Source organism: Schistocerca americana, chromosome 2 (assembly GCF_021461395.2).
Source record: "Schistocerca americana isolate TAMUIC-IGC-003095 chromosome 2, iqSchAmer2.1, whole genome shotgun sequence".
Classification (NCBI taxonomy): domain Eukaryota; kingdom Metazoa; phylum Arthropoda; class Insecta; order Orthoptera; family Acrididae; genus Schistocerca; species Schistocerca americana.
The window spans coordinates 229845334-229872636 of NC_060120.1; the positions used below are offsets into that span (position 1 = coordinate 229845334).

General features: G+C 40.8%; 1 protein-coding gene across 2 annotated transcripts in view; it reads right to left on the reverse strand.

Annotated features, from left to right (window-relative positions):
• Nucleotides 1-27303, reverse strand: part of LOC124596445 (chromosome transmission fidelity protein 8 homolog) — a 47527-nt gene that overhangs the window by 15798 nt on the left and 4426 nt on the right. For both annotated transcript variants that reach the window (XM_047135579.1, XM_047135580.1), the window contains exon 2: nt 1958-2075. In XM_047135579.1, the coding sequence (XP_046991535.1) occupies nt 1958-2075 (118 nt within the window). The remainder of the gene's footprint in view (nt 1-1957; nt 2076-27303) is intronic.

Genomic DNA, 27303 nt, shown 5'->3' on the forward strand with positions numbered 1-27303 from the left:
GCTATGAAATATGTTGTCTGTTTGTTGTTACCTTATTAGATACTTACAGTGAATTGTTCATTTACCTCCAAGTCCTCCCATCAAACTTCATAATGAGTGCAGCCAACATTGCTCCACGAACACTCCTATCAATCTTTTTATTTTATTTATATAAATACATAAACTGGACATGCACCAAAAGAAGATGTGTGTCTCAAGATTACCAGTGACAAACTGGTTGTTAACGTTAAGAAATGCTATTGCGATTACGCCAATAAGTGAATAAAAGAAACAGATGCCTTTAAATAGACTGGGAGCTTCCGATAATTAAATAAAGTTTTCAAAACTGATTTACAGTGTCTCTCATTGAAAAATATAGAAATGTGTATCACCTAGAGAGTAAAGAATACAGGTGAAGGAAACAGAATGACACGATGGAAGATGTATAGATGACACTGGAAAATATTTACGAGCAATGTGGACGTCTATATCAGAAGACTATTACGCATGAAGAAATCTGAACGACATTGTTATTCAGCAGAGGGTTTCAAACGGCTTATACTGCAGCTGACAATAGTCTCAATGGCAATCTCACAGCAGAATGTATGTGATTTGATGCCAATTACAATTCCTGAATTTTATTAAACAGAGGGTGACTATATACTAAAAGTAGTGCTATTTAAGGCACTAAACGTTAACTTAAGGATTATATTGGGTAGAGAGGACCAATCTGACACAGAAAAATGAACATACTTCACAACTATAATGATTAATACTAGATTAGCAGCGAGGTAATAATAATAATGATGATAGTAATTTCATAAAAGCTTCTCTATAGAGAAAGCAATATATGATCTGAGCAACGCACTTCTGGTAGAACAAACCAACAAAAATTTCATTGTTGACATTTTTTCTGATCTTGTCAAGGTCTTCAACTGTGTATTATAAGATTCTATTAAGGGAAACCAAAACTGTTTTGTATTAAAGTATTCCTCTTGCTTAACAACAGTAAACAGAGGGTTGAATAAAAGTAGATTCAGAGTGGGGAAAATTTAAATATTGTGTATCATATGGTTTGGGGGGGGGGGGGGGGGGGGATTGTTAAGGAATTGATGTGCAAAAGACTTATAAAGGGTTCAGACATACTCAAAAGAATAATGGAGTAAGCTTACAAATGATTCACACCAAACAGCTTAGCCCTTAAACTTACGAAAGGTCTATATTATGCAATTCCAAACATGTCAAAATGACTTACAGGGTAGAGAGAAATACGCACACACTAGCTGATACTCAAAATGTGAACTTTTCAGGCGTCCAAGTGGATAATAAACTACAACGGCACCAGCATATGGATACATTGACCAAAAAGTTCAGTTTTGCCTGGTTTACACTCAGAAAACTTTCACAATGTGTTGAGTTTCAAACAGGATTGCCTGCATAATTTCACCCAATGCTGCCCTATAGCATAATATTCTGTAGCAATGCAGTTATTCCAAAGAAACAGTAAGAATATTGTGTAAAATTTATAATCAAACCTTTGCAGAAGTTGGTTTGGATACCCAAAGTGTCTTACACTTGCATGACAATACAATTTCTCCCAAGTGGAATTCGTTAACAGTGAACGGGAACCTGGAATGAACTGTGAAATCCGTAACGACAATAGTAGAACCAAAAATAATTATATATAAACTATGCATCCCTATCTAAGTTTCAGAGTTGTTTTGTGGTCCGGTGCTGAAGTCTGCAAGTCTTGCTGGGAGACATCTGGCAGGAAACTAGTACCTCATTAATCACCTCTACAGGAGAGGCTGTTCATAAAACAAAAGAGGAAAAATCTTTTATAAAAATGTGTGTCCCTTTGAGGATGACATGTAAATTAAAAGCTAGAGAGCTAAGCAGCTGACAATGACACAAAGAAGCATGTTTGCTGTTATGCAATAACACTACTAAATGAAGTGATTAAACCTGTTACATTCACCTTTTCTGTGTAATGCAAGTCTCCAATAAACTGAGAGTGTAGAGTGTCATTTGATCTGTTCCGAAGGTCTCCTTGTAACTCAATAATGGCCCATTCACCCAGTTTACTGCCATCAGCGCTGAAAAGGAAAAATACGTTTTGTGATTACATTCACACACACCTAATAGCTCACATGATTACAAAATCAATAATAAATTATTAAAAGTAAAGACCATCTGCCCATTCAAATTCCAAAATCAATAGTGGCAAAATTTCTGCTCCAGAACATGTAGTGTGCAAACATACTTCGAATGAAAGCAGCAATAGAAAGGTCAGTTTGAACATTACTGTACTTTACAAGGCTTATGTTTCTAATAGGCAGTCTGTCCTTGCCATTCTTTGACCTTGACGTGACTTACCAACCTGGAGCTAAGTGGACTTATAATTCAACATGTAATCAAAATAACAGTAAAACTTGGCACTTTCCACTGCAAAGTAAGCCCTATTACTGGATGAGAAGGTAATGAAAGTAGCAAGAAACGTCCCAAAGGTACCATCAGAGCAAAGCTAACTAATGTAATTACTATAAAAAAGCTGTTGGGAATTATCCAAAGATAAACAACAGTACCGGGTCATGTATGCTTATGTACAAATCGCACAATTTTACTTGGCCCCTCTCCGATGGGTGCACTTCAGCTGACTTTGTGCCACTCTGAAATGTTTGTGGTCATTGCCAACCTTAGCTATGTAACAGTACTGCATACTGTAGCAGTAAATGACCATAGGCAATCTAGTGTTGATTCATGTGTGGTATTGTAAGCAGTGACTGACAATATTATTTGTAAAAATAATCGAAGAGTCCTTCTAGTGACTCGCTAGCAACTTCTGTATAACTTCTGACGTGCATTAATAAATTACGTGTTCTTTCTTCTAACAGCTATAAGCTGGCTGCTCCGGGAGGAGGTGGTGGGGCTTGTCCTAACAGCTAATGTGCTATGAACCAATCACAAGCTTCTGCTTCCAGCATCCTCTGCTCATGGGCCAATTTAAAGTGAGTGATCTGCCAATTATCATTTTGATGGAAATTTTTAGAAGCCACAGAACTGACAAGATGTCTTACAATACACCCATAATACTCTGAGATTACCAAAAGGAAAACAAAAATCATGCACACAAAAATTATAATTGTAAGTTGATAGCTGCCCAAGGACTAAGGCAGCATTGCACCACACTGTGGCCCATATGAGTCAAAAGGACCAACTGATTGACCACCATGTCATGTGTTGCATGACATTTCGCAGATGCTGTAAGTATACCAATCTCCCAGCTGTTGCTGGTTCGGAGACCTTGCAGCCACTACGATTCATTTAAATAGATCCTCAGTTCAAAGTTGACATCACAAAGTCAAGTGCACCCATACCAGTCCTCCCACCAAGGAAAAATAAAACTCCTGACACTATTGGAGATCGAACCCTGACCCTCCTCATTGCAACCAGATATGCTGATCACTGAAGGGCGGACTATCTCATACACAGCCAGATTAAATTCTAGCAGTAGCTGAATTTTTAATCAGCAGAACCCAGTAGTAGGGAGAGACAATGTGGTAAAATTCAACTTCTGAACACCTCAACTAATTTCTTAGAAAATGTTGGGTGAAACGTCGAACAATATTTTTATATCTAAAAACAAAGATGATGAGACTTACCAAACAAAAGCGCTGGCAGGTCAATAGACACACAAACAAACACAAACATACACACAAAATTCAATCTTTCGCAACAAACAGTTGCTTCATCCGGAAAGAGGGAAGGAGAGGGAAAGACAAAAGGATGTGGGTTTTAAGGGAGAGGGTAAGGAGTCATTCCAATCCCGGGAGCGGAAAGACTTACCTTAGGGGGAAAAAAGGACACGTATACACTCGCACACACACACATATCCATCCGCGCGTGTGTGTGTGTGTGTGTGTGTGTGTGTGTGTGTGTGTGTGTGTGTGTGTGTGTGTGTGTGTGTGTGCGCGCGCCCAAGTGTATACCTGTCCTTACCTTAAGGGGGGGGGGGGGGGGGGGGGGGGGAAGGACAGGTATACACTTGGGCGCGCGCACACACACGCACACACACACACACACACACACACACACACACACACGCGCGCGCGCGCGGATGGATATGTGTGTGTGTGTGCGAGTGTATACGTGTCCTTTTTTCCCCCTAAGGTAAGTCTTTCTGCTCCCGGGATTGGAATGACTCCTTACCCTCTCCCTTAAAACCCACATCCTTTCGTCTTTCCCTCTCCTTCCCTCTTTCCTGATGAAGCAACTGTTTGTTGCGAAAGCTTGAATTTTGTGTGTAGGTTTGTGTGTCTATCGACCTGCCAGCGCTTTTGTTTGTAAGTCTCATCACCTTTGTTTTTAGATATATTTTTCCCACGTGGAATGTTTCCCTCTATTATAAACAATATTTTTAGTCAAATAAATGTTTAACTTCGTCAGGTTACCTTCCATTAGGAACGTGGGTGTACATGATGACAGTGATATGATTTATAAATTATGGAGTGCAGCAATCAATCGTCTTACGCAGATTTCAACTAGTGCCTAGCCACTATTAATGCACTATTTTCTAGTCTCAACGCATGTCCGGTCCTTGTTGTTCGGGCATCAGTCACAGTTCTTTGAAAGAAAATAGTGCAGTGATAATGGCTAGGCACTAGCCGAAATCGATTTCGTCGGGGGGAGGGGGGGGCGGGGGAAGACGACTGATTGCTGCGCTCTATAATTTATGAATGTTTGACATTGCTGTGCACATTGTGGCAAACAGATCACAAAAAAGTAAACTCTAGCAAAAAAAAAAATCTATTTTAATGCTGTGTAAGAATGAAAACAATGGCTGGGATGCTTGAGGAAAGCATATATAATACCCTCACCAATGTTGCAAATAAATATACAGTGTGTAAAATGTATCTAGTAAATGTCCTTGTGTCTCAATAGTTAAACTGTTTAAGTAGAAACACAAGTCCAGTTGTAACAGACATACTGATTAAAGACGTGTTCTGACACTAGAAAACAGCCTATGCCTCTATGCAGATATTTACCTACTATATTGACACATGAACTCTTACACTGGGCAATGCTAAACAAATGGTCTCCAATTCATGAAAATAAAAGTTTCTTACATAAAATACACTCCTGGAAATGGAAAAAAGAACACATTGACACCGGTGTGTCAGACCCACCATACTTGCTCCAGACACTGCGAGAGGGCTGTACAAGCAATGATCACACGCACGGCACAGCGGGCACACCAGGAACCGCGGTGTTGGCCGTCGAATGGCGCTAGCTGCGCAGCATTTGTGCACCGCCGCCGTCAGTGTCAGCCAGTTTGCCGTGGCATACGGAGCTCCATCGCAGTCTTTAACACTGGTAGCATGCCGCGACAGCGTGGACGTGAACCGTATGTGCAGTTGACGGACTTCGAGCGAGGGCGTATAGTGGGCATGCGGGAGGCCGGGTGGACGTACGGCCAAATTGCTCAACACGTGGGGCGTGAGGTCTCCACAGTACATCGATGTTGTCGCCAGTGGTCGGCGGAAGGTGCACGTGCCCGTCGACCTGGGACCGGACCGCAGCGATGCACGGATGCACGTCAAGACCGTAGGATCCTACGCAGTGCCGTAGGGGACCGCACCGCCACTTCCCAGCAAATTAGGGACACTGTTGCTCCTGGGGTATCGGCGAGGACCATTCGCAACTGTCTCCATGAAGCTGAGCTACGGTCCCGCACACCGTTAGGCCGTCTTCCGCTCACGCCCCAACATCGTGCAGCCCGCCTCCAGTGGTGTCACGACAGGCGTGAATGGAGGGACGAATGGAGACGTGCCGTCTTCAGCGATGAGAGTCGCTTCTGCCTTGGTGCCAATGATGGTCGTATGCGTGTTTGGCGCCGTGCAGGTGAGCGCCACAATCAGGACTGCATACGACCGAGGCACACAGGGCCAACACCCGGTATCATGGTGTGGGGAGCGATCTCCTACACTGGCCGTACACCACTGGTGATCGTCGAGGGGACACTGAATAGTGCACGGTACATCCAAACCGTCATCGAACCCATCGTTCTACCATTCCTAGACCGGCAAGGGAACTTGCTCTTCCAACAGGACAATGCACGTCCGCATGTATCCCGTGCCACCCAACGTGCTCTAGAAGGTGTAAGTCAACTACCCTGGCCAGCAAGATCTCCGGATCTGTCCCCTATTGAGCATGTTTGGGACTGGATGAAGCGTCGTCTCACGCGGTCTGCACGTCCAGCACGAACGCTGGTCCAACTGAGGCGCCAGGTGGAAATGGCATGGCAAGCCGTTCCACAGGACTACATCCAGCATCTCTACGATCGTCTCCATGGGAGAATAGCAGCCTGCATTGCTGCGAAAGGTGGATATACACTGTACTAGTGCCGACATTGTGCATGCTCTGTTGCCTGTGTCTATGTGCCTGTGGTTCTGTCAGTGTGATCGTGTGATGTATCTGACCCCAGGAATGTGTCAATAAAGTTTCCCCTTCCTGGGACAATGAATTCACGGCGTTCTTATTTCAATTTCCAGGAGTGTATGTAATCTCCCTTGGTTATCCCAGTATCAAAGACATTTGCAGCCTAACAGTGCCACTGTTCCTCTCCCACAAACAGCGCAGTTCAGTCGAGGGGAAGGGAAAACAGGCACGAAGAGGTAAGAGGAAAGTCGAGGCAGCAGGAAGAGAAAAGAACGGTAGGGGAGTGGAGGGAAACAGTGAGGACACGTCTGGGCATCAGCACCACTACCGACCCTTCTCGATCCCCATACCATTCCATGATCGCAATACAATGGAACACTGGGGGGGGGGGGGGGGGGGGGGGGGAGACAAGGAAAGGGGAAACAAGATGGCAGAAAAGACCAGACAAGCCATAGGGAAGAAGGGGGGATAACATGGCTGGTGTGGAGGTAACACCAAGGCCTTCACAACCTTCAATGCTAACTGAGGGACTCCAACTCCAGAGGGAAATTCAAGGACATAAACCTGGGAGGACAAACCACTTTCACAAAGAAAGCTGAGAACATTGGGCAATGCTATACAAATAGTCTCCAATCACTGAAATGCAATGGCCGTCCACTGTTAACTGCACAAGGAAGGTGGGAGGGCACATTTAGTGTTAAGGGCCAAAATGTGGGGGGCAGTCCAGCACAATATGCATCACCATGAGGGGGAACTTGCAACTAAAAACCGGGGGGGGGGGAGCTCATTGTGGAGTAAAAATCCATGTGTCAACCTAGTACAGTTGATACGAATACGGTAGAGGATTAGATGGCAAACTCCTGCCAGGAGAGGTGGAAGGAAGGATGCTACATGGTGAGGATCTCTCTGATTGTGTGAAGTTTATTAGATGGAGGAAAGGGGAGGGGTTAGCCCCCAAGAGTCGGCCTAAAAGGGATCTGACGTAAAGCTGCAAATCTGCCCCTGGAGGAATCACTGAGAACGTGGAAGTGGTGGTGGGGGGAGGGTACATCTAGATAAATAACGTGCAAGGTCAGGGATTTCCTCAAGAAATTTAAAGTTTAGCCTCTCATGACCTCTGAAGTTGAATGTTTTTTTGGCACTCAGTGTTCAAGTGATGAAGCAGTATTCAATAACGTAAAATGATGCAAGTTTTAAGTATTTTCCATATCATGGTGTGTCATATTTGTTCCCACACAAGAAGAAAATTTGGAAACAGAGAACCATAAAATTTATTGGCACTCTTAAATGCTGCAACCCTGTCCTGACTTGAGATCTTACATACCAGACAAAACTTATGCTAAGAGGAACCCACACTATTTTAGAAGGAATTTTGGCACCTTTTACAGGCGAAGACTGACACACAAACCTGAGATCTACGAATGCTGTCATTTATTTTTAAGTGACCAATTAATAAATCATAGCCAAATATATTATCCACATTTATTGTAAGTAAACTCTTTTCGAGTCTGCTAACAAATATACTTCAGGAAGTTTTAGCGAACTAGTAATTTTTATTACAGGTTTTTGTGTTGCCTTAACAGAAATCTCGTTTTGTATATTTGCTTCAATTCTTATAGGGAATTAACACCTTTCTGGCTCAACAAATCAAAAGATAATCACTGGGCTTAATTTAAAGTTATTTGCTCACTGCCCCATAACTAATTGCACCATCCAAAATGCAGTCCCTCTGTGAATACTGTTCACGAACACACGATGAGTTTGTTGACGTTTGCAAGCAGCTGGAAATTGCTCTGACTACTGTCAATTGATTGGCAGCTGCTGTGAACTGTTGTGTTGGAAGAGCTCCTGAAAGTCGTGTACCTGCGATACCAGTACAAGAGACACCTCAAGTACTATCCTCTCTGTAGATCCTGTCTCCTCTGCAGAAAGTACGCGATCTGTCATCATTCATCAACTTGACTGCGAGTGGCATGTCAATGGTAGTTCCAAGCATCCCGTATAGGGTGAACAGGGACCAGGGAGGACTCAGGGCACTGTACCCATCCCCCTAACCAACAAGTTCGAGGTGCTATGTTTCGCTGAAACAGATAGTTGTCACCAATTTGTATGGTGTCAAGAGGCAAAAGCAGAAGGGTAGGGGTTTATTAATCGTCGGCAGTTCAAATGTACGGCGAATGACAGTACCCGTGGAAATGGCAGCAAGGGACAGGAAAGGACACCAGATGCACTCAGTGTGTATTCCTGGGGCCTCGTTCAGCATACTGAAGAGGCTATTCCAGCAGCCATTGATGGAACAGCATGCAACCAACTGCACATTGTGGCACGTGATGGAACAAATGATGCCTGCCGTCTGGGCTCTGAGGTTATACTTGGGGCATTCCAGCGACTGGCAAAGAAGTTTGAGAAGACCAACCTTGTGCAAGGAGTTTCAATGAAGCTCATAATTTGCAGCATTTGTCCCCAGAATTGATCTCACCCTTTGTTTCTGATTTGAGTGGAAGGACGGAATGAGAGGCACTGAAGGTTCTGTGACAAGCTAGGCTGCAACTTCCCGGACTTGTGGCATAGGGTTGAGAACTGCAGGGTTCCCGTAAATGGGTTAGGTGTGCATTACACATCAGAGGCTGCTATTCAGGTAGTTGACTGTGTGTGGGGTGCACACAAGGGTCTTTTAGATTCAGTGACTCTCCATCCAATCCAGAAAACAATAGCTGTAGGAAAACTAAAATCATCAATGTAAGATCAAAGAGGTGAAAAAATTAACTTTCTAATGGTTAACTGTTGAAGCATTTGTAAAGAAGTGCCAGAGTTTGAAGCACTCCTGAAGAGAAGTGAAGCTCACATAATACTAGGTACAGAAAACTGATCGATACCTGAAATTGATAGCAGTGAGATTTTTTGAGGAAAATGTAAGTGTATATCAAAAGGCTACGTAAATGGGAAATGGAGGTGGTGAATTTGTCACAGTAGACAAGAAACTCAAATCAACTCTAATCCACTGAGGTAGAAACTGAAGCTGCATCTGAGATTGATTGGGCAAGACTCAGTACCTGGGTGGGCATGACTGGATCCTCCTCTTGCCCACCAGACTCATCTCGTGATGTAACAAAAAACTTCACAACAAATTTTCTTGTACCCGAGTTTCCCGATCACACTGTAATCATTGGTGGAGACTTTAATCATCCAACAATAAACTGGGAAAACTACAGTTCTGTTAGTGGTGGAAAGGATAAGAAATTCTGTGAAACATTACTAAATACCTTCTCTCAAAACCACCTAGAACAATTAGTTAGGAACCCCACTCATGACTGAAATATAGTGGATCTAATGGCAACAAACAGACCTGACCTCTTTGAGGATGTCCACATCGAAAATGGTATTGGACCATGATGCAGTTGTGGCAACAATGATTACCAAAGTACAAAGAACAACTAAAATAAGTGTAAAGATGTGTGTGTTCAGTAAACTAGATAAAAAGTCACTGGAGCCATGCCACAATGAGCAACTGGAAAATATCAGTACAGGGCAGGACCATGTAGAGGAACTATGGTTCAAGTTTAAAAGAATAGCTGACCATACACTGGATAGACATATACTCAGCAGCACAGTTCATAATGGGAAGGTACTTCCATAGTGCACAGTCACTGCAAAGAAACTTCTGAAAGGAGATTATTACATAATAGGTATGAAACAAAGTGTGGAGCTACAGTTAGAGATGCTGAATGAAACTCATTTGGTTGTCAGGAGAGCACTGCATGATACCTTCAATGACCAACGTAGCAGAATATTGTCAAATGACTTTTCAAAAAAGAGCAAAAGCTGAAATGCTTCCTTTACAAAGGAAAACCAACGAGAAGTGTCCTAATTTAATCATTGTAGCACTGAAAAGCTGAAATCTTTAAGATTTAGCAAAACTCCAGGCCCCAATGCAATCCCTGTCAGACTATATATTGAATTTGCAGTTGAATTAGTCCCTCTTCTAACTGTAATGTATTGTAGAACCCTCGAACAAAAAACAGTGCCCAATTTTTGGAAAAGGCAAATGTCACATCCATCTAAAAGAAGGGTAAAAGTGATCCACGAAATTACTGTCCAGTAACCTTGGCATCGATTTGTTGTAGAATCTTATAACATATTCTGAGCTTAAACATAATGAGATATCTTTAACATAATGACCACCTCAATGCCAACCAGCATGGATTTCGAAAATATCGATCGTGTGAAACCCAACTTGCATTTTTCTCGCAGGGCATATTAAAACCTTTGGATCAACGCAATCAGGTAAATGCAGTGTTTCTTGATTTCCGAAAAGTACCTACATTTATTGTCGAAAGTACAATCATATGGGGTATCAAGTGAAATTTGTGACTGGATTGAGGACTTTTTCGTAGGGAGGACACAGCATGTTACCTCGGATGGTGAGTCATTGTCAGATTTAGAAGTAACTTGGGGTGTGTCCAAGGGAAGTGTGTTGGGACCCTTGCTGTTCATGTTGTATATTAACGACTTTGCAGACAACATTAATAGTAAAATCACACTTTTTGAAGATGATGCAGGTACCTATAATGAAGTACTATCCGAGAGAAGCTGCATAAATATTCAGTCAGATCTTGGTAAGATTTCAATGTGGTGCAGATATTGGCAATGTGCTCTAAATATTCAGAAATGTAAACTTGTGTACTCCACAAAAATGTAAAAAACATAGTATCCTATGACTATAACATCAATGAGACACTGTTGGAATCGGCCAACTCATACAAATACACTTTGTAGGGATATGAAATGGAATGATCACTTACACTCATCGTGGGTATGGCAGATGTTACACTTCCATTTACTGACTCATCGTGGGTATGGCAGATGTTACACTTCCATTTACTGGTAGAATAGTGGGCAAGTGCAATGAACCTACGAAGGAGGTAGTTTACAAATCATTCGTCAAATTGTTCTAAAATATCGCTCAAGTGTGTGGGACATGTACCAAATAGGTCTAACAGGGGATACTGGAAGCATACAGAGAAGGGGCATTTTGTTGCCTGACATAGGTCAACAAGCGCTTATTTTAATTGGAAACAGTACAGTTCACAACTTGACATAGACATGACACTCATAACTGACGATGGTATTTTTATCAATTGATGATTGTTACTCTGCAGCATACTCTACAGCAGACCATTGGACATTTCATTTTAACAGTTTTAAACATGTGTTTTAAAAAAACTGTTCACTGTATGAATTATCAAGCAATCATGTCAACTGGATGACCCTTGAAGATAGATGTAGACTCTCCTGATGAAGTACGTTAAAGTTCCAAAAACAGACTTTAAATGATGATTTTACGAATATACCTACATATCGCTCATATAGAGATAGTGAAGATAAGATTAGAATAATTACTGTATGTAGAAGCATTCAAACAATCTTTCTTCCCACGCTCCATATGTGAATGGAACAGGAAGAAATCCGAATGTATCTGGTACAATGGGATGTATCCAGTGCCATGCACTTCATGGTGGTTTGCAGAGTATAGATGCAAATATAGAAATACTATGCAAAGCTGCAACTATTTTCACTGATAAAAATGAAATAGTTCTATGATATAGCGACAGAAGATCCGCATCATGAATGAAGTACAGTATTTGTTTCAAAGCCATTTTTGTTTCGTGCCAGTTATGTACAAGGCAATGAAACCAGTACATTAAAGACATTATTTGTGTACATGGGAGATGTGGCCTGTAATTGAAAGAGAGTAAAGATCTTAGCCAAAGATCCTCATTCTCCCCATCCCCAGTGCATCTTGTGTCACACAGAAGAATTTATGTTCTGTTTGACCCAAGGGCATCAGCTGTTGTCCAATACCACAAAGTTACTGTTGCAAATTCCTAAAATGAGATCACAAAAGCAAACCTTATTAAAATGAATTTTGGCATTGACATTGTACTTGGCTGTAATAATATCCCCACCTCCTCTTATGAAGTGTGTTGTCTACTTCTTGGAAACTTTTTATTGGGACTTCTGTATTAGTTTTTTATAGAATCTCAGCATTCTAAAATAAATTTATTACCGTATTTACTCGAATCTAAGCCGCACCTGAAAAATGAGACTCGAAATCAAGGAAAAAAAAATTTCCCTAATCTAAGCCGCACCCGAAATTTGAGACTCTAAATTCAAGGGGAGGCCACACTTCTAAATCTAAACAAAGTTGGTCCATTGTAATATGAGACAAAATTTAGATCGAATGAATGACGATACAGCTACAGTAGTTTGGTTCGAGTCGTAAGCTTAGCAGTTAAGCTTTACCAGGTAGCAATTGCTGTGTGTCAGGCGCTCCGTCCGTATTTATACGGGTACCCTTCCTTTTCCATGTGCTTCGCCTGGTTTGAATTGATCGCTTAATTTTCTTTGATCTGATAAGTACCGTTCTCTTTGTTTACGTCACACTAAGCTGAAGATGCATTACTGTACTGTGTCATGCATTGTTTGTTGCATTCTGATAATGAGTGTTGACGGCCTGTCACTGCTCGCAGCATGGCTTGCTTTTGTGCGTACAACCGCCGCTTACAATTAAAAAAAATAGAGAGGAATCATCTCATTAGTGAAACAATGGCAAGAGACTGCTATTTGTTGTTACTTACACTGCTGCTTCTTCATTTCTGACTATCACTATTATGCATAAGAATAATACAAATATAAATATGACATGATATGTATATTCTTCCGCACTTGCTGTTGTCTCACTCTAGTTTCGTAGTTGATTAGGCAGACAGAATTTAAATGAGATAGCAGCAAACACGAAAGAATACATGGCAAAATGTTTATATTCATATTATTCTTATGGTGAAGAGAATACTGCATGTGATTCACAATTCATAAAAGTTCCTATTAACAACCATCTCTTCTCACAGGTAGGAAAAAATTCAGAACATAGAGTTGGTCATATTGACATATATCCCTAACAGTCTTGCCAGTCGGATTTTCGTAGTACATTGAAACGCTGCAACATTCGAAGATGAACAATACAGAATTTGTATTTACTTCGATGGATAATGTATGAAAATGCAGTGGTTGAAACTCGGGGCGGAGGAAAAAAAGCTCGTCTCCCGCCTTTTTTTTTTTTAATTTATTTACTGACGCAGAGGTTTTGGCGGCAGTATTTATCTTTGTGCCTGCAAAGCATGCGTGTGTAGCGCTACATATATTCGACGGCAGAAGTTAGTTGTGGCGGCACCTACCAACATTTTTCAGAACTTCCGCTTACTTTGCACTTGATTCTAAGCCGCAGGTGGTTTTTTGGATTACAAAAACCGGAAAAAAAGTGCCGCTTAGATTCTAGTAAATACGGTAACAGTGATCTGTGTGCCAAATGTAGTTACAGGCACTTTGAAGAGAGTGTAATGCAGCTGAGCTAATTTTAAGGTAGCTTGTGATGTTGCAAAAATTGAAGACATTGTTATCTGAAATATCAGCTTGAAAACATCAGTAGAATATTTCCATGAGCAGCTCATACAAGTTAAAATGAGCTTTTCCTTGTAAAAACCACTGATTATGTGTATGACTGATTACATGAGAACTCTTAAGTATAAAAATTAGATAATAACCTCTAGAAAATTGTCGTACCATACAAAAAGGTACTTATAAAATTAAACAGAAAATAACCAAACAAGGCCACCGACCCCACAACTCCAAGACAAAACGGAAATATTGCTTGTAATGAGTTAGTGGAAAATATTGGCAGAATATTTTACAAACCACCTCAACTGTTAAGAACTCTTAGAAAAATGGACTTTAGTGCCTCAAAAACCAACCAACCCTACCTTGTAACCATCCACCATGTCAACGTGCTACAATCAACTAAAGCGAATCTCAAAAACTATAAGGCCTGGGGAAGAAACTAAATCACATCTGAACTTGGCAAAAGTTCCTCTCCAAAAAATCTTTGAAACAATTTGGATAAATGAAAGATGGCCATGATTCACCTACTGCATAAGAAAGTGTCCAAAGCAGATCCCAAAAGCTACAAAGGTATCTCACTCCTAGACACAACCTACAGGACATTCTTTAAAGTCCTACTACACAGAGCAGAACCCCCACTAGACCATCAACTTAGAGAATACCTAGGAGTTCTCAGGAAAGGAAGATTCCTCTCACAACAAATTCCAAACCTCAAAAACCTCAGGGCCTACGAAAAATAAAGAGGAAAACTATACACCCTCACTTTCACTGACTATCAGAAAGCATATGACTAAATGAACTGGGAGTCCCTCATCTCAAAACTAAAAGAACTAAACTTACATAACAAACCTAATCAGAGAAACCCTAACCAACACATACTCCAAAGTGAAAGTCATTAGAGAACACTCTAAACCTTTTAAGATAAAAATTAGTGCATGGCTAGGAGATGGACTCTCCTAACTGCTACTCAACTACATCCCATAAAAAGTAGTCAGACAGTGGAACATGCAGTCCCATACCGGAATCCGGCTAAGAACAAGAACTAAGGTATCAACGTAAACTGCCTAGCCCTTGCAGAGACCTGGCAAGAAGCCAAAGAATAGACATTCGAACAACACACACACACACACACACACACACACACACACACACACACACACACACACACAAAATGGTCTCAAAATCTCCTTCATAGAGAACAATGATTAACACAACCACTGAAATATTTTACAATGGGTGAACAAAATATAGAAATCATTAAAGAAGTCAAATATCTTTGAGAATGGATCAGATGTAAAGTCCTTTAGAAAACACAATGGAATACAGAAAAAATAAAGTTTAACTGGCATTCCAAAAAGAATAACCTCTCTTGAAACACACAAATAGACACTATAATACTTAAAATCATGTAGGAAAAGATAGAAAGCTACCTACCCAAAGATGCCATGTTAAGTTGCAAACAGGCACAATCGAGAAACACTTATACACATCTTGACACTACAATACTACAATTTGAAACATGTTTGTGAGCCAGCAACCACACAAGAATGTGTTGTGGTCTTCAGTCCTGAGACTGGTTTGATGCAGCTCTCCATGCTACTCTATCCTGTGCAAGTTTCTTCATCTCCCAGTACCTACTGCAACCTACATCCTTCCGAATCTGCTTAGTGTATTCGTCTCTTGGTCCCCCTCTACGATTTTTACCCTCCAATAATAAATTGGCCATCCCTTGACGCCTCAGAACATGTCCTACCAACCGATCCCTTCTTCTAGTCAAGATGTGCCACAAATTACTCTTCTCCCTAATTCTATTCAATACCACCTCATTAGTTATGTGATCTACCCACCCAATCTTCAACATTCTTCTGTAGTACCACGTTGCAAAAGCTTCTATTCTCTTCTTATCTAAACTATTTATCATCCACGTTTCACTTCCATACATGGCTACACTCCACACAAATACTTTCAGAAACGACTTCCTGACACCTAAATCCTAACTTGATGTTAACAAATTTCTCTTCTTCAGAAACGCCTTCCTTGCCATTCTACAGTTTATATCCTCTCTACTTCGACCATCATCAGTTATTTTGCTCCCCAAACAGCAAAACTCATTTACTACTTTAAGCGTCTCATTCCTAATCTAATTCCCGTAGCACCACCTGATTTAATTCGTCTACATTCCATTATCCGTGTTTTGCTTTTATTGATGTTCATCTTATATCCTCCTTTCAAGACACAGTCCATTCTGTTCAGCTGCTCTTCTAGGTCCCCTGCTGTCTCTGACAGAATTACGAGGGCAGTTCAATAAGTAATGCAACACATTTTTTTCTGAAACAGGGGTTGTTTTATTCAGCATTGAAATACGCCAGGTTATTCCCCAATCTTTTAGCTACACAACACTATTTTTCAACGTAATCTCCATTCAATGCTACGGCCTTACGCCACCTTGAAATGAGGGCCTGTATGCCTGCACGTTACCATTCCACTGGTCGATGTCGGAGCCAACGTCGTACAGCATCAATAACTTCTTCATCATCCGCGTAGTGCCTCCCACGGATTGCGTCCTTCATTGGGCCGAACATATGGAAATCCGACGGCGCGAGATCGGGGCTGTAGGGTGCATGAGGAAGAACAGTCCACTTAAGTTTTGTGAGCTCCTCTCGGGTGCGAAGACTTGTGTGAGGTCTTGCGTTGTCATGAAGAAGGAGAAGTTCGTTCAGATTTTTGTGCCTACGAACACGCTGAAGTCGTTTCTTCAATTTCTGAAGAGTAGCACAATACACTTCAGAGTTGATCGTTTGACCATGGGGAAGGACATCGAACAGAATAACCCCTACAGCGTCCCAGAAGATTGTAACCATGACTTTACCGGCTGAGGGTATGGCTTTAAACTTTTTCTTGGTAGGGGAGTGAGTGTGGCGCCACTCCATTGATTGCCGTTTTGTTTCAGGTTCGAAGTGATGAACCCATGTTTCATCGCCTGTAACAATCTTTGACAAGAAATTGTCACCCTCAGCCACATGACGAGCAAGCAATTCCGCACAGATGGTTCTCCTTTGCTCTTTATGGTGTTCGGTTAGACAACGAGGGACCCAGCGGGAACAAACCTTTGAATATCCCAACTGGTGAACAATTGAGACAGCACTACCAACAGAGATGTCAAGTTGAGCACCGAGTTGTTTGATGGTGATCTGTCAATCATCTCGAACGAGTGTGTTCGCACGCTCCGCCATTGCAGGAGTCACAGCTGTGCACGGCCGGCCCGCACGCGGGAGATCAGACAGTCTTGCTTGACCTTGCAGCGATGATGACACACACTTTGCCCAACGACTCACCGTGCTTTTGTCCACTGCCAGATCACTGTAGACATTCTGCAAGCGCCTATGAATATCGGAGATGCCCTGGTTTTCCGCCAAAAGAAACTCAATCACTGCCCGTTGTTTGCAACGCACATCCGTTACAGACGCCATTTTAACAGCTCCGTACAGCGCTGCCACCTGTCGGAAGTCAATGAAACTATACGAGACGAAGCGGGAATGTTTGAAAATATTCCACAAGAAATTTCCAGTTTTTTCCAACCAAAATTGGCCGAGAAAAAAAAAGTGTTGCATTACTTATTGAACTGCCCTCGTACATCATCGTCGAACCTCAAAGTTTTTATTTCTTTTCCACGGATTTTAATTCCTACTCCGAATTTTTCTTTTGTTCCCTTTACTGCTTGCTCAATATACAGATTGAAAAACATCGGGGATAGGCTACACCCCCATCTCACTCCCTTCACAGCCACTGCTTCCCTTTCTCGCCCCTCGACTCTTATAACTGCCATCTGCTTTCTGTACAAATTGTAAATAGCCTTTCGCTCCCATTATTTTACTCCTGCCACCTTCAGAATTTGAAAGCGAGTATTCCAGTCAACATTGTCAAAAGCTTTCTCGTAGTCTACAAATGCTAGAAACATAGGTTTACCTTTCCTCAATCTATTATCTAAGTTAAGTCATAGGGGTCAGTATTGCTTCACGTGTTCCAACATTTCTACGGAATCCAAACTGATCTTCCCCAAGGTCGGCTTCTAGTAGTTTTTAAATTCGTCTGTAAAGAATTCGTGTTAGTATTTTGCAGCCGTGGCTTATTAAACTGATAGGTCGGTAATTTTCACATCTGTCAACACCTGCTTTCTTTGGGATTGGAATAATTATATTCATCTTGAAGTCTGAGGGTATTTCGCCTGTCTCATACAGTTTGCTCACCAGATGGGAGAGTTTTGTCAGGGATGGCTCTCCCAAGGCTATCAGTAGTTCTAATGGAATGTTGTCTACTCCCAGGGCCTTGTTTCGACTTAGGTCTTTCAGTGCTCTGTCAAACTCTTCATGCAGTATCCTATCTCCCATTTCATCTTCATCTTCTTCCATTTCCATAATATTGTCCTCAAATACATCACCCTTGTACAGACCTTCTATATATTCCTTCCACCTTCCTGCTTTCTATTCTTTGCTTAGAACTGGGTTTCCATCTGAGCTCTTGATATTCATACAAGTGGTTCTCTTTTCTCCAAAAGTCTCTTTAATTTTCCTGTAGGCAGTATCTATCTTACCCCTAGTGAGATATGCGTCTACATCCTTACATTTGTCCTCCAGCCATCCCTGCTTAGCCAATTTGCACTTCCTTGAGATCATTTGTATTCCTTTTTGCCTGCTTCATTTACAACATTTTTATACTTCCTCCTTTCATCAATTAAATTCAATATATCTTGCGTTACCCAAGGATTTCTACTAGCCCTCGTCTTTTTGCCTACTTGATCCTCTGCTGCCTTCACTACTTCATCCCTCAAAGCTACCCATTCTTCTTCTTCTGTATTCCTTTCCTCCATTTCTGTCAACTGTTCCCTTATGCTCTCCCCGAAACTCTGTAGAACCTCTGGTTTAGTCAGTTTATCAAGGTCCAATCTCCTTAAATTCCCGCCTTTTTGCAGTTTCTTCAGTTTTAACCTACAGTTCATAACCAATAGATTGTGGTCATAGTCCACATCTGCCCCTGGAAATGTCTTACAATTTAAAACCTGGTTCCTAAATCTCTGTCTTACCATTATATAATATATCTGAAACCTTCGAGAACCGTCAGGCCTCTTCCATGTATACAACCTTCTTTTATGATTCTTGCATCAAGTGTTAGCTATGATTAAGTTGTGCTCTGTGCAAAATTCTACAGGCACACAAGAATGTGATTTGTGTAATAGGCCTACAGCTAACAGGTTGCAACAAGATTTAACTTGGCCTGATTTCTACAGCGACTATGGGTGTGTCTTCTCTCCGAAAATCCAAAATAATTACCTAAAAAATTACAAAACCATTAACACGGAGGAAAATCAAGAATAGATGGTTATTATACCAAACAAAATTATAAGGTGTCTATACTCACATGTACTGACTGATGAACAGATTTATGGGCAAAACGCACCGATCATATCAATATTACAGGTACTGTAGCTGACATAAAAATGGTACTTGTCAGTAAAAATTATAGATACATGATGTAGCACATATCAGTGACAGCTCAGAAAATATTAAGCAAATCATCCAGATTAGGCATGAAAAGAAATTAAGTTAGCTTTCTTGCCTTCTGCCTGTAAAAAAAAAATAAAAAAAAAATAATAATAATCATTTGATGCTATAGCTTCCAAAAACTTAGTACAAATTTTATATCAGAATTTTAAACAGAACTGACATAAATTTTACAAATGAAGTTTTCTTACTGGAAAAAGTTTTAAAGTATAATTTAATTACTAATTTGTCTTATCAAAATCTGACTGTAGATCTAAAAACTGGTCTCAATAGCATAAAAACTGATAGCTCTTACCAGGCCAGAATAGCTCATGATGTGTGTAATACTGTAAGCAAAACTTTGCGTTATTTTCAAAGTACAGATAACTGTGACAAAAACTTAACTAAAAGCATTAATTTAAAGCTTAATGGGTATCATCCATTAATAATGAAATCTGATAAAGGCAATGGCCTAGTTGTTGCTAGCAAACAGGAGTACGTAAAAAAAAAAATTGACAGGTTTTTGAGGAAAATCATGTTTTCAAGGTACATGAGGACCCCACTGCAGTTTTGCAAAGAGAATTGGATCCTCTACACAGTAATGACTCAGACCGCTTCACAAGACAGCTGATTAACAACAAGTCACGGCCTAAAAGTCACGATCTCAGTTTAAATTCTGTGCGAGCATACTGAGTAACTGGCTCAGTGTTTTTCAATTAAATCAAGGGAGAAGTTGGGTGGATCAATGCTTATCAATATATAGAATGTGCAACTCTATTATTAATAAACACTTATCTACCTACCTGCTCCCATGATTCGATTAATAAACATAGATCCATTTAGTCTGCTCGAACAGATCGATTGCATCATCAATTCACCACCACATTTGATACATTTTCATGTGTGTGCAATTAATCTGCGAGACATGCACCAACGGATAACATTGCCATGCAGAACTATAGCACTTTAATCAGTCCGCTTTATAGCAGTCGCTGCCATAATCACATAATATTTCTCTCGAAACTCACTAATACACTGGTTTCAATTACGGAGCTAGAAATACACTGCCTCTCTTCTTGCCTCTCATTGGTTATGTCACAGAAACGTCCCATTGGCTACACAAACAGATGCATTGCCAACCTCTGAGCAGTAGATAAGCAGTCCTGTGTGCCAATGTATCTACATCCATACTCCGCAAGCCACCTGACAGTGTGTGGCGGAGACTTCAGCCCCCTCATTCTCACAAAAAAGGCTTTTTCATTCTTCCATTCATAGAGCTGTTTCCACTCCTTTACCTGACGAAAATCTTGATGCTGAGAGCAATTTGATTAAAACTATCACAGTCACTAATGGATACAGAAAAACTATCACAGTCAATAATGGATACAGACCATCCATAGTGGACAATATTTTCAAAAATAAAACCAATAATAGAATAACCACTATTTGCACTTCTTTAGCAGTTCCTATAAAACAAACACGATTACGACTGTAAAATAGCGTTTTCTACTAATAACAGGTTGAAAAATAAGCTTATTCATAATTTGAAAGCAGTGCATTCTCCCTTACAAAAATCAGGTGTCTATAAAATTCCTTCTGACACATGTGTCAGATGAAGAAGCTTGCACAGGATAGAGTAGCATGGAGAGCTGCATCAAACCAGTCTCAGGATTGAAGACCACAAAAACAACAACAACAACAAATGTCTAGCCTATTACATAGGACAGATAGGATGAGCAATTGCTGTTGGATTTAAAGAACATGTCCTAGATAAAGGAGGTACAAATGTTTATAACGTGTCCTTTGGTGATCTTATTAATCACAAGCAATAAGCTTCTGTTCATGCCAGCATCCTGGATGCAGAAAAGCTTCAGACTCAATATACTTCAAGAATTAGAAATTTCCAAACACCATCCCCTGGAAATAAGGAAGCGTCCAATCCCGCCAGTCTGCTTTGACCCATGACGTCACAAATATGGCGGAAACGACTATAAACCACGATTCCAATACGGCATATATAAAGTCGTTACGTACACATTATGAGGACGAAAATACATCTACAAACAAACACACACACTTTCCACAAAAAGCCTAATGACACTAACGGGACAAGCGCGAGAAATGGGTGTTTTTGGGTGGGGGCAAACTAAATATAAACAAATTTAGACACACACCCTCATACAAAACCACACAAAATGACGAAAAAAACCGACATCACAAAACTCCCCAAATACCTCAAACAATATCATCTGGAATCGGACACTTCCCTTGACCTATATAGCTCAACAGCAACTCCCGATCCCATAAATTAGGATCAAACACTTCCCTTGGCCTATATAGCTCAAAAACATCTCCCGATACCAATACCAACATACACAGCCACACACTGGGATCGAACACTTCCCTTGACCTGCGCACTGTTAATTTTATCTGTCATATCCATTCCTGAACAGAAACAACAACCTATTAATTTTACTAAAACTACCACATGACGTACAGCGAACAACACTAAATTAACCTTCACACAAAATCGTTAACTCACTGAAACGAATTCCACTTCAAACACAACAGACACTAACAATTCTGGATAATGGGCAAAAGCTAACTGAGCCCATTACACCACAAAAACGAAAACCCTGAACATACCACCAGAGAGCAAAACAAACCACAACACGAAGACATCTACAAACACGCCACACTCACAAACCAAACTCCGCGCCGTCATGACGTCACACACGACAACACCCTTACATCACGGGTCAAAGCCAACGCGTGGGATCGGACGATTCTGTCGATCCCATCACCTTGACGGGGGTTTCATTATGAATGAACAGCTGCAGCTATGCAATAAAAATTCCTTAATGGTATTTACAAAAAATGTACAGAATATCAACTAGTCTGTTGTTCTGTATAAATTTTTATTTTACATAAAACTAGCTGTTAACTTGTGAGATGAACACTTATATGCTATTTAAAATATATATATGTTTAATGCAAGCAGCTGATTTCGTTGGTTGTTAATAGGGCAGCACAACTTGTTTTGTGTCCATGTTGTGGCAACTTTGGCCTGTGAGACTCTTAGTCAGAGGCCACCTCCAGTGCATATTTTCCTCATGTAGTGTGCCACGTCAAGCAACTATAATTTTTACTGCCAAGTACCAATGTTATGTCAGTTCCAGTACCTGTGATTTTTATATGGTTTTAAATGTAATTTTAATAAGTTATTTTATATGATGAGCGCATTTTGCTCATAAATCTGTTCGTCTATCAAAACATTTGAGTATAGACGTCTTAAATTTGTTCAGTATAATAATTATCTATTTTTGGTCTCCCTGTATGTTAACAATTTTGCAATTTTTTGGGCTATTGCTTTGAATTTTCTGATGAAGATACCAATAGTCAGTGTCAAAACCAGGTCAAGTTCAATCCTGTTGCAACCAGTTGGCTGAATTACACAAATCACACCATAATACAGAAATGAAACTGGAGGCACTGTACACAGTCAGGCACTATACACAGTCATAACCATCACCAAGCATGGCCCAGATAAAAGGCTGCAGATCAAAGAAAAGAAAATATTAAGAAAGATTTCCATAACAAACTAATCCACATCAGAAATGAAACCCTTTGCCAAATAACTGAAATACCCTCATACACAATTACAAAATGAATAATTGATATTATGGATACATTCTCAGAATGTACCCAAACACTGTGAAACAATTTTTTTTATTACATACATAAAAACGAGGTTTATGGAAACAGAAGAATGTCAAACAATTCCAAATCACAGAAATTATGCTCACAGGTAAAGCTGCGAAAAAACATTACCAATGACAAAAAAATGAGGGTCAACATCAAAACCAATGAATAACACACATCCCTGAAGAAGAAATGAAAGCAACACCAGAAAGAATGAAACAATGATGAGTTAACAAAAAGCCAATGAATATTAAAAAGGGGTTGGTGTAATGTACTCCAAAGTCAGGTGAAACAAAAGAAATTTAGTGGTTCACTATTAAGTTCTAAGTTGATGTACTATAAGACTATTTACAATTTTGTAAGGAAATTAAACTTCGCTATTTGATTAAACGAAAAAGTTATGGTCCTGACTTTGAATGAAAGTGTGTTGCACTATTTGTATGACAAGCAACCTCAAAAGTAATTGTATGAATGTCTGGTGGTTAAGATATAGAAAGCATATAGGGTCAATGGAAGCATCCGATTCTACCCATCCGCTTTGATCCGTGACGTAAGGGTGTCAGTGTTGTGTGCGACGTTATTTGTGTGTGTGTGTGTGTGTGTGTGTGTGTGTGTGTGTGTGTGTATGGAGGGGGGGGGGGGGGGGGGAGGGCCTCGCGTGTTTTTGGAGGACTGGGGGGGGGGGGGGGTGGGTGTTCGGTAATGATTGTGCTGGCTGACTTAGTTTGCATCGCCAGAATTTGTTAGTGGTAAGTAATTTTTTTTGTCTTTTCTCCTCCACTTGTGACGTTTTGTGTATTTACGGTACATTGAAAGGCTTTTAATTTATGTAGAGATGTCTGATATGTGGATTTTTGAGGTTGTGGTTTTATTTTTCATAGCTGTAGGTATTGTCATTTTGGTATCGTCACCTGTTGTTGACCTATATAGGTCAACAAAAATGTCTAATTCCTGCAGATTTTGTTGGTGTAGCGAAATGTTGCAATTTGTTTTTTTTCTTTGTGTTCGTCATTTTGTGTTTTGGGATCACTGTGTGTGTGTGTGTGTGTGTGTGTGTGTGTGTGTGTGTGTGTGTGTGTGTGTGTGGGCGCGCGCGCACGCGTTTTACTATTATACACTCATGCTCATAAATTAAGGCTAATGCTGATACAAGGTGAAACAACGCTCTGGTGGGCAGTTTGCCGGTTTAAATCACCTCGGGGTATGACCATACGGTGCATTTGACCTGCGGTCGTCGCACAATGGCGCTGGCAGCAGTCCACGTACGCAGGTGTGTGTGGGTGCATGTCGGAGTACGGTGCAGCGAGTAAGTGTGTAGACGTTTTCAGATGTGCTAATGGTGACTGAGTTGAAACTGGCTCAAAGAACACATATTGTTGACATTATGAGGGGTAGAATACTAGAGCAGCTGGAGGCTGGTCAAACAGCAGGTCGTAGCATGGGCCCTCCGTGTGCCACAAAGTGTGATCTGACAATTATGGCAACAACAATTCCAGCAGACAGGAAATGTGTCCAGGCACTACAGTATGGGATGTCCAGTGTTCAACATGACAAGAAAACCGATATCTCAGCATCAGTGCCTGCAGACGACCACATAGTACTGCAGGTAGCCTTGCTCGGGACCTTACTGCAGCCACTAGAGCAATTGTCTCCAGACACACAGTCTACAGGCGACTGAACAGACACGGTTATTCACCCAGAGACTTGCAAGGTGCATTCCACTGACCCCTGGTCACAGGAGAGTCAGTAAAGCCTGGTGTCAAGTACACAGCACATGGTCATTGGAACAGTGGTCCCAAGCTATGTTCATGGACGGGTCCAGATATAGTCTGAACAGTGAATCTCGCAAGTTTTCATCTGGCGTGAACCAGGAACCAGATACTAACCCCTTAACGTCCTTGAAAGGGATCTGTATGGAGGTCGTGGTTTGATGGTGTGGGGTGGGATTATGATTGGCGCACATACACCCCCGAATGTCTTTGACACAGGACCTGTAACAGGTCAGGTGTATCGAAACGTCATTTTGCACCAGTATGTCCACATTTTCAGGGATGCAGTGGGTCCCACCTTCCTCCTGATGGATGATAACGCACGGCCACACCGAGCTGCGATCATGGAGGAGTACCTTGAAACAGAATATATCAGGCGAATGGAGTTTTTCTCCAGACCTAAACACCATCGAGCACATCTGGTATGCTCTCTGTCGACGTATCGCTGCACATCGCACATCTTCAAAACCCTACAACACTTCAGGAGGCCCGACAGGCACTGCGACAATGGGAGGCTATACCCCAGCTGCTCGACCGTCTGATCCAGAGTGTGCCAACCTGTTCTGCAGCCTGTGTACATGTGCACAGTGATCAAATCCCATATTGATGTCAGGGTACATGCACAGGAAACAGTGGCGTTTTGTAGCACGTGTTTTGGGACGGTTTTCTCAACTTATCTCCAATACCATGGACTTACAGATCTGTGTCTTGTGTGTTCCCTATGTGCCTATGCTATTAACGTCAGTTTTGTGTAGTGCCACATTGCGTGGCACCACATTCTGCAACTATCCTTAAGTTATGAGCATGGGTGTATTTAACTTGTCCTCACCCTAAAACCCCCAGTTGTCCCGTTAGTTTGACTGTATTTGTGGAGGGAGATATTATTGTCTTATTTATATGTATTTTCATGTTTGTTGTCGTGCATGTGTTATGACGTCATAGGTGCCATATTGGAGACGCTTAGAATAGCCATTTCCGTCATGGGTGGAATCGGACACTTCTGTAATCCCGAAATATATGTCAAAGAATGCAAATTTATAAAGAAGAAATATTATTGCTCCTTCTGTGAAGAACATGCATCCTGTGATGTGAACCCAAGGCTCCAGCAACCACTCTCTCACAGTATGATTACCTCAATATCAAAACGGTATTTATCTGCATGACACTGAACATTTTTGCTAGTAGTAACACTTAACCACATAACTCAAAACTGCATTTGAAAAAACATGTACTAACAGACAAAGAATATCTATGGGCCATACCATGTAAACTCACTGATATTTTGATAGAGCCTGGTGACAATTTTAGAATTTAGTCATATTTGCTACGTGGATACCTAAAGCCTTAATAGTAAAGCTGCCAAATAGGATTGCCCTAACTTTAATTATCACTGACAAATTCAAGTCTAAATCCATTAGGGTGTGTACCTGGTCATTACTGAGGCACCAATTCCCCTGTGTTCAGAGATTTACTACTTAGTAATGGGTTGACCTACAGACCCCTATTTTATGCATGTAGCACATAGGCCATCAAGCTGATACAATGTACAATAAGTAGGGTACATCATGTGGATTTATTATGAAAAATAAACGTTTTCCACGCTGTGCTTTAAATTTGTGATTTTTTACAAAGGTACAACTTTGTTGAAAGTAATAGTGCAGACCTCTGCTTGTCCTGAGTACCAGTATTAAGCACAAATAATAATGAAAAATATTTGGGATTGGCAGTTAATAGTTCTTATCTTCACTTAAACATGACTCGACTTGGAAAAAAAAAGGGTCAAATTTGATGAGCTAGAGCACAGGGAGAATAGTTCTAGAAACATGATTGTACTGCACATTTCTAGTCAGTTACTAACACCATGCTTTTTACGACACTTTCAACTGATGCAAATGTGACCACTGCTGCTACGGCACCTCATGAAAACACTTAGTCAGGACAGCTGAGAGTGAGGCAGAAAACTGGTAGATAGTACTCATTTCCCAGGTATCATACGAATTTAAAGATGTTGAGATTAACTTTATGTCTCCTGCTGAACAACAGTGCCTTTCATGGCCTCAGTGGAAAAGATGTTGTTTGGGTCCCCTTCTCCAGTGTTATTTGTAAGGTATATGTACCATCATTACAAAGTGACAGTGCATAGTTGTATAAACTTTAAGTGCTATGAGAAGATCTTGTCTCTCACCTTTAAATGAACTTATGTCATTTTTGGATCAAGACGTCAAGAAAAACAATGATATCTGATGGAGGTACTGTTTAAAAAAATCATTTCCTCCTTTATATTTAAAATTGTTTATGAAACTGTTCTTTGCCGAATCTATGTTTATGTGCAACAGTATATATGTAAAAAGAAATATTGTCTCATTATTGCTTGCAATGTTTAATTTAATTTCATACACGATGTCTTTTTAATTTATAGTAAC